General features: G+C 47.7%; 1 protein-coding gene across 1 annotated transcript in view; it reads right to left on the bottom strand.

Annotated features, from left to right (window-relative positions):
* Positions 1-1063: 1063 nt before the first annotated feature.
* Positions 1064-11434, bottom strand: part of Nab2 (Nuclear polyadenosine RNA-binding 2) — a 63787-nt gene continuing 53416 nt past the window's right edge. The window contains exons 18-21 of the mRNA XM_089572892.1: positions 8857-8936; positions 7403-7518; positions 4998-5058; positions 1064-1246 (exon numbers count right to left, since the gene is read on the bottom strand). Of these exons, the coding sequence (XP_089429018.1) occupies positions 5043-5058; positions 7403-7518; positions 8857-8936 (212 nt within the window). The 3' untranslated portion in view covers positions 1064-1246; positions 4998-5042. The remainder of the gene's footprint in view (positions 1247-4997; positions 5059-7402; positions 7519-8856; positions 8937-11434) is intronic.

Here is an 11434-nt window from a genome sequence, read left to right as displayed (position 1 = left end):
GATAAGAGGGCTAATGTTGGAACTGCATGGGCGCTGTCTGCAGCTGACAGAAAGGCACAGATGCAGTTCATAACGGCTACACTGCAAAAGTAGCAATACAAAGACAGATGCACAGCTGGGCACCTTACAGACCACCAGGAGAGCAACAAATAAGTCTGCAGAAGAGAGCGAAAAAGAGAGTGTGAAAATAGACCAGTGCAGTTTTCAAGTACGATAATGAGACTTATTTCATGCCCTCAGTGTTTAGCTCGCTTCATGCATAGTGCTATACAAGTTCCATTTGCAATTACCCACTCACTGCAAGGTCATTCTGTGTGTTTTCATTACACACATTGCATGTGGGAGGGGGGCGGGGGGGCACTTTTTTTATGAGACAAACGAACTTTCTGGTCCCTTCATCTTGAAGGGAGTCCACGGTATAGGCAAATGCACTGCTTTTTTTTTTTTTTTTGCAGTGGAACAAGTTTTGCAGCTTCATACTAAACATTAGTGACAGCAGATACGAAGGCTGGTTCAATTCTTCCTCATAATATATACTAATTGATGCCTGTAGGGGGTGCTTCTTGATTGCACAATGTGGAGAGAGCAGACAAGATGGGCATTTGAGAAAGGAGTGTGTGTCAACATTACTTGAGCAGACTCAAGCCTAGCCTGTCACTCCCAACGAACATGGCAGCTCAGAGCTAATCTGCTTTGTGCCGCTAGTCATGCCAGGAAGTTTCGAGAGTGGACAGAAAGCCACACGTTTTCTTCCCTGAAATTTCCAGTGCACAGTGGACCCTCCTGTTGACCGCAAATTGTTCTAGCCCAACACAATTTTATTTCCGGCATTCACCGAATTTTTGCCCATTTCCAACCCACATAAATCTCTTATATCCCAGCCTTTCTAAACTGTACCTAATTACAAATGAAAGTGTGTATACGTGGAAACCACAATGCACAATTTTCAAAATACAACTGGGGATATTCCATTTGTGCCTAACCGCTTTTTGGGGACCAGCCACCAAACGGCAACTGCCACACAGGAAACGTGCGAGTCAAGGAAAGACATCCAACACCGGAGTAAACGTTAAAAACGCAACTTTTCTTTCTTTCAACCTTTCTTTCTTTTTTTTTTTTCATGAGTGTTTTTCTGTGAAACTTATATTTATTTACATGCTGCGCAAAGGATTTAACGTCGATGGGATGGTGCGGTGCTTTGCTGTGGATGCCAACCTTGATGACACTCTCGAACCATGTGGAGGGGCTGCAACAGAAACATGGCAATCCTTTGTGAGAGTCTTGAGGTTGAGAAATGATTTATGATTAGCAAGCATCCTGTGCTCATGTCAAGGCGGACAACACTTAGAAGGCCCTCAAAGGCATCTGACAGCTCCTACACGCTGCAATGGTCACTGAGTGAGCATACGGAACTCGACTGAGATTAAAGGTGCACTGAAGAGGAATCTGAACTCGTATTTTTGCCGTGGGAACTCGATCTACACGTTCCGAGCATTCTTAGAAACTTCGATTTATTGCCCTGTGTGGCCAGTTTCCCTAATTAAATCGAATTAACGCCCGGCTCCCGCCTTTTTTTTTTTAATTCTTCCTCGTACGATGGGCGGAGTCGACCAACGCGGGGAGTGCCTTTCACCCAGTTCCGTGGCGGCTTGCCGCTCTGCCATCGGCGGAGTAATATGTAGTAGTCCGTAGAAGCAAATAGTCCGCGTGTATTTTTATTTCTGCTTTTGCAGTTATATTATCTGCAAATGAAATTATTTATTCGCAAAAACCTAAAAAACAAAATGAAGCGAGAGCAAAGCCTTCACGGAGCTGGCTGAAAGGCACTCCCCGCGTTGGTCGACTCAGCCCACCGTAGGAGGAAGAATTCAAAAATGAAGGTGGGAGCCGGGCGTTAATTCGATTTAATTAGGGAAATCGGCCACACAGGGCAATAAGTCGCAGTTTCTAAGAATGCTAGGAACGTGTAGATCGAGTTCCTGCGGCAAAAAGACGAGTTCAGATTCCTCTTCAGTGCACCTTTAAGTGGCGGAAGAATGTATTCCCAGACGCAAGACACTTACAGCCATGTACCGGGGAAACAATGGCTCTAATTTATAACAGCTTGCAAATAACATTTACTATTCAATTCGCATTGCGCTTCTACCATTCAAAGTATTCGAACCTCCTAAACATTCAGAAATAACGAAACTTCCTGTTCTCAACTCAAAGGCCAAACAGAGCTGACTAATCATGGTATCAAATGGTTGTCACATCGTTCAACTTGAAAGATGAACAGACCCCCAGAATGCTGCAAAAGTTCGCTTGCAGTGATGCAAAGCCCTGCCGAGAACCAATGCAGTGACGGTCATTGAGAGCTGTGGCAACGTGGCCACAATGCTCTCATGGATCACAGAACAATGTGCAGGCTCGTGCAACAGACCGATGAACAAAACAAACTGGTGGCCATACTCCACAGTTTTCAATCACTATGACAACAGCCGAAGTGAAAACTTGTTGCTGGGCAAGTTGGTGCATACCGTATTTACTCGCGTAATAGGCGCACTCGCATAATAGGCGTACACGCATAATAGGCGCACCCCTAGTTAGGGCACGAAAAATCAGATTTTTTTATTTCCGCGCATAATAGGCGCACCCCGAACTTGGCACTGTGGTCAATACTGTATTTACACGATTGCAAGCCAACGCCTCGCCACACCCCGCTTCCCAATCTTTATTTTAACAAAGTTTTTGCTGAACGGACTACTAGTCCCTACTAGTGCTGCTGCCGTCGCAGCTGCTGCGGACCCACAGCACGTACAACGACATCGCGTAGAACAGCCACACACAGTTTTCAGGGATGCTCACTTTAAACGTCTGTTTGGAAAGCTTCATCTCCAGCCGGAAACGTTCCCGACTTAGGCCCGCGAAAAGCTCTGCGCTTGGAGTCACGTACGAAAATTTAGGGACGCCGCAGTCGCAACTGCCGCACTTCTCGGCCACGTCGTATTTTCCGACCTGCCGCACGCTTGCCGTGTTCGAGAGCAAACTCCCAGCCGTGTAGCTGTTAAGGTGCTTGGCCGTCGAGCTAAAACAGCAACGCTCCGCGGCAAAGCCATAAACCACGATGAACTATCGCGCTACCGCAGATCCCGGCACTTGACAGCAACAACAACAACAACAAAAAAACGAGCTGGAGATGCTGATGGCGATATAGATAGCGAAAGCTCGCGGCGGAGGAAAACGATGATGATGAGCTTGGCCTTGGGCGGCGTCTGGAAGCTCCTGCGTGCGTGTGTGGCCTCCGCGATCAAGTGCCCGTTGCGCGCAGCCGATCGCGGAGGCCTCGGCGCGTGCATTCCGAAAGTTTCGGTCTTTTTTTTTTAACATTTTCTTCGCGAAAACGGGGTGCGGCCCGTACACGAGTGCATTTACGCGGTGCGTTCAATTTTGCGAGTCGAAAAATTTCCGGAAATTTTACCCCGCGTAATAGGCGCACCCCGAACTTTGAGCTAGATTTTCTGGAAAAAAAGTGCGCCTATTGTGCGAGTAAATACGGTATTCTTTGGTTAGTGTAACATAAAACAATCACATAACATAAAACAATCACATGGTTGTTTTATGTTGTGTTAATGTTTACTGAATGATAACAGCCACGGTGTATGGAAACGGGGCTTGCAAAGTATGGCGAAACGGGAGAAGCTTCTCCCACATGCATTTTTTTCGGGGCAACCATTTTCTCACTACGTGAAAGCTCGTTAATTGGAACCTCGATAATTCGAATTTCCGGATAATTCGAACTACACTACTTGGTCCAGCCAAGCTCCATACAGATCTGTGTATAAAAAAGCCTGTTAATTCGAAAGCGAGTCGCTTCCGCTACGAATAATTCGAACTACGCACCGCCGCGTCTGAGCGGCTTGGCACACAGCACGTGGCCAAAAAAAAAAAAGGACCTCAGCGTAGAGTCTACGCACGTCCTAAACGGGGACCGAAGATGGAACCAGATAAAACTGTGGAAGAGTGGGTATAAAGCCTAAATGGCGCCATCACCGGCACGGCGGCCGGCGGCGCCGGAGGGTAGGGGTTGGCGGCCGCACAACCTCCGAAAACTAAATACTCGTTAATTCGAGCCCTGTTAATTTGGAAATATGGATAAGTTCTGTCGGCGCGGTCTCAGCCAACACCCATGAAAGGCTATGACTTTGGACCGGCGCTACAAATTACGAGCGAAAAACTTTTTTTTTTCTTTGCGAGTGTCGTCCATCCTTCTACCCACCGGAAGGATGGGCCGCCAACAGAAGCACGCGGTCAGCCGTGATCATGACGCCGGCTTTTAGCATCGTTCGCTGCAAAAGGCGTTTGCTGCTGCTATCGTGCATTCCAATAATTGAGTGGCAGTAAACGCCCCAATCGCCTATGGCCCGATAAGGCGAACGTCTTGAAAATGAGGCTTGCACGCCGGACAAGCGCTGGCACTCTGCCAAGTTCGCTTCCCCCCTTGCACTAGAGCTAACACTGAAAGGCACCATGGTGTTATCGCTGCACAGCATCTTGGCGCGCTGCCAAGAAATGCGCTGTGCACCGTGGCGGTGCGAAACGGAGGGAAGCGTTAAAGACTGACGCTTTTTTTTTTTTTTTCAAATTCTTAGGCAAAAATCGGGGGTGGGTGGGTTCATTATGCGAGTGGGTTCGTTACGCGAGTAAATAGGCTACACATACCGTAATGCAAATGGTTCTTGTTAGTTTTTTCGCGGCCATTCGATAATTCGAACATTTTTCCCGGTCCCTTGAAGTTCGAATTAACGAGCTTTTACTGTATACACAATTTTTGGTCTGTTAGAACCCAGAAACTGCGCACTTTAAGACAGAGAACAAAAAGGGGGAAAAAAAAAAGGCCTTGAAGCCAGCCTGCACAGCTGCATCTCACGCAGCACAGACAGCAGAGCTTTCACAGTGGACACACGTAGCACTGCAAGCGCCAAAATTTCATTGTCAGAGGGGGTGCAGATTCTCACCCCACAGCCCGGTGGAGAAACAGGCAGGCCTCGATGACTTGTGCTTCACGCTGCCGTCTCCCTGCGAGACAAGGACGCACAAAGATGGCGCTCAATTCACGGCAGATAGCTCCAGGAATCAGCGCAGTGTGTGCACATGGAACAAAGAAGCAGTGTGAACAATCCCTATGAGGTAATCTTTACTACGGTGTTTCTGTATGATGTGCTGGTTCTCAATTCTCGTCACGAGTCGCGTTGAGGAATGCATGAGAGTGATGTTCCAACTTGAAAGCTTCAATCCAACTTGTACCCCACAGAAACCGAACTCAAATTTTCAGAAGCACTTGCATGCGAAAGAAAGGGAAAAATAAGTTTTGCCTGTGAGTCACTGCCTTACCCAATCTTTCCTTGATCTCTCCAAGACTTTGCTCTTTTCATAAGCATCACATTCTGGTCATACCAAACCAAGTTGGCCTTATTCCAGTAAAACCTGGTTTGGTTTCTGGGAATTTAACGTCCCAAAGCGACTCAGGCTATGAGGGACGCCATAGTGAAGGGCTCCAGAAATTCCGACCACCTGGGGTTCTTTAACGTGCACTGAAATCGCACAGCACACGGGCCTATAGAATTCCGCCTCCACCGAAATTCGGCCGCCGCGGCCGGAACCGAACCCGTGTCCTACGGTTCAGCGGCTGAGTGCCGTAACCACCGAGCCACCACGGCAGGGTGAATTTACATGGCCATAACTGCTCCTTGCATGTACCGCATGAGGACTCTGAAGACTGGCTGGACTAGTACAACCGCGTGTGGACGTTCTACTGACTGGACGATCACAAGAAAACTGTGGTATGCATTCTTTGGTCCAAATGGTTTTGTTGTGCACGAACTTGGTATGAAAACCACAACGCTTCCGTTGATTGATCAACACCACAAAATAAATAAATTAATTAAGAAAAAAAAATCACCTGTGCCCCTTGGTTTCTGTGGCTGTTGGCTTCTGTCATATTTACAACGAGCCCCTCATTCCCTTTCCCTTGTTTGCTTAATTGCTTAGCGAGGGCCTCGATTCTGGCAGCCTTCACGCCATAGGAAGCATAAGAGGGTTCCCACACAGCTTCCACCCTCTCCGTTCGATGGCGTTCTACGTCACACCTGCGGTAACTCAGGACGTTCTACGTCCGGCGCTTACGAACGTGGGTGGCGCTGATGAACACTCTCAAGGTTAGGTTACTTGTAAATATAAATACCCCCGAAAGCAGAAGGTTTGACAGCCGTCGCCGTAGCTCAGAGGTAGAGCACCAGACGCGTAATTCGGAGGTCGTGGGTTCGGATCCCACCGGCGGCATGTGGTTGTTTTTTCTTCTGCTTTTCTAATCAATTAGCTTTAAGCGATTGACATATTCAGTAATATTCCAAATTGATCAACACCACAAAATAAATAAATTAATTAAGAAAAAAAAATCCCCTGTGCCCCTTGGTTTCTGTGGCTGTTGGCTTCTGTCAATGAGTTATTGAAGACGTTTGCGAGCATGGTCAGGGAAGAAAATCCTTCACTCCTACGGTTCTGGACCCTACTCCTGAACGAACCCATCCCCGCTTACCTCCAGGAAATTAAATGCACCACGCCAACCCTAACATGATCGAAGAAAAAAAAACTACTCAACTCCTTGCGGCTTCAGGGAACACCTCTTTGCCAGCCTCATATGCTAGCTACTAGAAATCGCCCCCGAATTCGCCCAAGAAGCGTCCACCAACAAGACGACCCTCGATGCCTTAACTCATCAATACAAGCACCCAGCCCAAGCCTGTACAGTTCACTCCGGCATGACGACCACAATCAGTGAAAACTTGTGGGCAGTTATCCTCAAAATCGTCCACGGGAAGAAACTGCGTCTACTGCTGCCACCTTCTCCACAGCCTTGAGCAGCAACTCTCATGAAGAAGGCCCTCAATTTCCTCCAATTCCATGAAAAATGGTGGATTCACAGATACCTGGGAGTCCTCACACACCGCTCCTAGAGCAGTGGTGCAGCAGTTAAGCAATGAGCCACTGCCACCGGTGGGGACTCATGAGTCCCAGGTTGCTCTTTCTGACCTACCCCTCGTTACCAATTGTCAATTTAATTAACACCTGCCATGGTGGCCAGTTTGCTCACAATCCGGTAGGCATGCTGTGAAGAAGTCCGAAGGTCACATGACCTAGGCGGCCTACCTTCCACCTACACTGCTTCCTTGGGAATTTTTCGTGAATTTTTCGCTCACAGCCAATGATGCTGACACTGGCGTTCCCGCGACACGGGATCCTTAATGCTGTGGCGTTAAGAAAATAATAAAGTAGGTGCTGATGCCAGAGAAAAGGGAAGAGAAAGAAATACAACAGATGAAGGGGCAAAAGAAAGAGAGACAGAGGCATCTTGGTCACGCACCCCGCCTTGGCAGTGGCCGAGGTCCACTTGAGCTTGCTAGGTGGTGGCACTCCGCCCCCCTCTGGGTGAGTGTACGGACATGAGGACGACTGGCAGGCCACTCCAAACTTGCACGGCTGCAGAAGACAGGCCATTCGAGAGAGAGCAGCTGAGACACCAGAGACTGTCCATCGGCACCCTCCCATCCCCTGAACCATCATGCGTGGCGAGAGTGTGCTTCTCTACAATGATGGATGCATCAGGAGCATCCACCACGGCTTACGGTGTCGCCACTGTTGACTGCTGTTGCAGCTGAGCATCACAAAAAGAGGTCATGCACTGCCCTCTCATCATTCCATGCGACTCAAACAGGTAAACTCTGGTGGGGAGAGTAGGAACGCCCGGATGTTGTTCTTTTTTTTAACAGTGATATAGCCAGCTCTGTGATGAACACCTTGCAAGGTTTGCAGTGTTCCCAGACAAGTGGTCAGGGCGCGATGCAGAAGGAATGATGTCCACATGAAATAACTTTTCCCAAAACCCACATTGAAATCCTACCGATACTGCTTTACTGCTAGTTCAACACGGGGAGGGAAGTGCAGTGTGTAATAAGTAAACACAAGGCCACATGGGCAGACAACTGTGGATGCTTATGGGAGGCTGCACAGAGGCTTGGGCATGGTTTTCCAACCTCTGCCATTTTTACAAGCACTACATTTCTCAGGTCAGTAATGCATGATGAGGCGCAGTTCCGCTTGCTCAGTGTTTCACCATTTCAGTCCATCATAAGAGCATGGTTTATCAGGTATACAATATTCCACTCAGTTGTGGTGAGGTCTACACTCGTCAGACTGGTCACTGTCTTGACCAAAATTTAAGACAGTATGCCACAACCCGGACTAACAACTATGGATCGTATCTTCCACCCGCTCGCAAAGGTTGCAAATGCTACCCAACACAGATTATCGGAGAGCATGAAGGAAATCTTGAACGTAAACTGACTACTGTACCAGTGCGCTTCAGTGCAAGACACAAAAAGAACTTGTGTATCTTGAATCTTTACTCCATCCTTTACTACCTTCTTCTTTTACACACCAATTCCTTTGGGAATACAAAAAGCATGCTGCAACTGTGAAGGCAACAGCTGAGCACATGAGCGGAACTGCTGTCAGCCTCTGTGCTTCAATAAATGAGCTGCTGAGAGTCAGCGCCCGTCCCACCCATTTCCTTGCTTGCATTCCCGTCCCTTTGCATTATTATTTCCTTTACAAATTACTTAACAATAAATTCTGGAACCAACGTTTGACCCTGTGAGCAGGAATTTTTCTCCTTTTGAGTCTCCTGGCAGCGACCGGAAAGGCATAAGGTCTGCGACAAACAGTACTGCACTTGTGCAAACAGCAAAGAAGTAATTTTTTTTGTGTATCTAAAAAAAATACGAGACTTGGCAATTCTATGTTTTCCAGGACGCTCACCTTTGGGTGAAAGAAGGCGCACTTGATGTTGGTGCAGTGTGGGAAGAACTTGCATTGTTGCACCGACGGCGAGGACACCACTGGTGGGGAGAAAGAGAGAACGGAGGGGAACACAACGTCAGTACGATGGCAACGATGCTCGAGGGCGGTACACTACACTGCACCAGAGATGACTGGTGCTCCCTGAAACAGCGACTGTCGAAACACTGCCGGAAAGCACAGCCTCACCGCAAAATACTTTCCTTGTTTACGATTTCTCAAACGTGCAGCACTAAGCTTAGCCAAGTAAATCCTACTTCACAAGCAACTATATACCTACAACGCTCAGATCGGTCACATTCTTCATTTGCCTGGAATGAAAAGCTCTAACCTGAAGGCGATATGACTCAACTGCTTTCCACTACAAGCACTGCTTAACAACTATAACTAAGCCAAGGTACACCTGCTTTTTGTTTGTGGCTTACATGAGCAATGCAATTAGTGTGAGACCGTAACAGCCTCAAATGATAACGTCAGCATGAATGTGTTGAGTCACTGCATCGATTACGTCCTGTACCAAAATACCAAATGGGTCATCAAAGTTAACCCTTGGCACATTATGGCAAACAGTTCTGGTTTAATTGTGGCCTCCTTGAATCCCTGCACGTGCTTTGAAACCTTTGGAGTGTCTTTGCATTCACCTCTTGTGAAATGCTGCAGCAACATATCAAAACCATGACTTTGCACTGTACAGATGAATTGCGCAATGACTAAGGTACCACAGTGAACGAGTTTTTCACATGCAAACAGGCCTCTTCATTAAACACGCTACCAAAAAACCATACAGTTCAATCCTTCTGAAACAACCATCACCTGAAAACTGGGGGGAAGAGTTTAGTGTCTCAAAGATCCCCTTGTTGTAAGCCTTTCGAGAATACAGTCTAGCCCGGTTATAACGAAGTCGGTGGGAATCGGAAATCACTTCGCTATATCCGCTATTTCGTTATATGTGGACTACGAAAAAAAAATGCAAACATCGGCATACCGATTTATTGCCGCTGAAAGAAGTCGTCCAGCGTCCCCTGAACACGTTTCGCGAGTGCGGACTTCAGGATTGCGGCTTCCATACCATCCAACTGCGAACCAAAGATCTGGTCGAACTCCGCGATAACACGATAACGATAAAAATGAGCCACGCTTCCAACATGCACAATGCTGCCGCGCTTTCTCCCTGCCTTGCGCACCGCGGCACCGACATAAAACAAAGCGCGCGCTGCCGCACCTCCTGCAGACTGCAGTCCAGCCGTGGTGCCGACTGCCTGGGAGAAATAGAGAACCGAGATTGGCCAAGACGGCCGCTCTCTGCGATGTCATCGAAAAAAAAAATCGTCTCTGTCCTTTTTACATTTTTCCCCTGCGCGGCGTGCTCTACCGCTCTACGCCGTGACGCCGTTCAAGGACGGCGCAACACGAGACCGGCGTGCCATGCAATGCAGTGAAGGAACATTTCGCTCCGCAGGAGAGCAGACGACGCCACGAAAGGACGCCGTCAGCCGAATTTTGTTCTTATTTTCGCGGAAAAAATCGCCTCAAGGACGCAAAAATGTGTTGATTGGCAGATTATTTTTCGGTTGGTATTAAATCTCTTCGTTATATCCGCTGACGCGCTCTTATTTACTTCGTTAAAACCGGACCCAAAATGTATTGAAAATGCAAAAATGGGAATGGGAAATTGAAATCCCTTCGTTATAACCGCTATTTCGCTATAAGTGGCTTCGTTATAAACGGGCTAGACTGTATATAGGTTACTGAGATGCCAAACTAGACTGCAGCGATGTGGGCAGCAGTGGACAATTCCTAAACTGAAACTAAAGAGAAGAAATCTTGCCTACGGTGGATTTTTGCGCAGTGACTGAGGCAACTTGGCTGTGGTACTTTACTGGTACAGTAACTGTTCTGTCCGAGGCTGCGCATTACAGACACATGACATCAGCAGAGGCAACTCTGCTGGGGTACTTTACCGGCATGGTAACTCTTCTGTGTGAAGCTGTGCGTCACGAACACATCACGTTAGCAAGCTCAGTACCAATGTGCTCTAATGATATCAGTAACTCCGTATCTCGTAAAACCTGTGTGTTGCTTAAAATGATTAGCAGTCGAGCTTTCAACTAACAGAACTAAACGTTCAAAAGCTGCTCAAAGTGTAATGAAGAGACATGCAGGCAAGGCCAGTTCCTTTTTTTTTTTTTTTTTGAACTACTTCCAACCCATCTGCCGCTGTAGCCACTGCGTGCTCCCAAACAACATAGTGATGGCAACTGTGGACAAAGCGCTGAGCAGCCAGAGTGTTGTTATTGTGGCATCTTCCTCAATCTGTGGCTTAATCTATGACATGCAGGCATGCGGTCCAGTACGCCACTACAGACCTGACCACAAAGTGGGTTAGGCCCGTCTACGTCTGCCACACGCCACACACCGCGTGCGGTTTATTCTGTTCACCTTACCCACTCAACCCTAATAGACCCTAACAGTCCCCCTCAACCCTAATAGGTGTCCAGCGAGAGTGGGAAAAGTAATGTGCCTTTTTTATTTTATTTTT

Source organism: Amblyomma mixtum, chromosome 2, assembly GCF_055824585.1.
Source record: "Amblyomma mixtum isolate Tamu chromosome 2, ASM5582458v1, whole genome shotgun sequence".
NCBI classification, from domain to species: domain Eukaryota; kingdom Metazoa; phylum Arthropoda; class Arachnida; order Ixodida; family Ixodidae; genus Amblyomma; species Amblyomma mixtum.
This window is presented reverse-complemented; position numbering and strand designations above follow the sequence as displayed.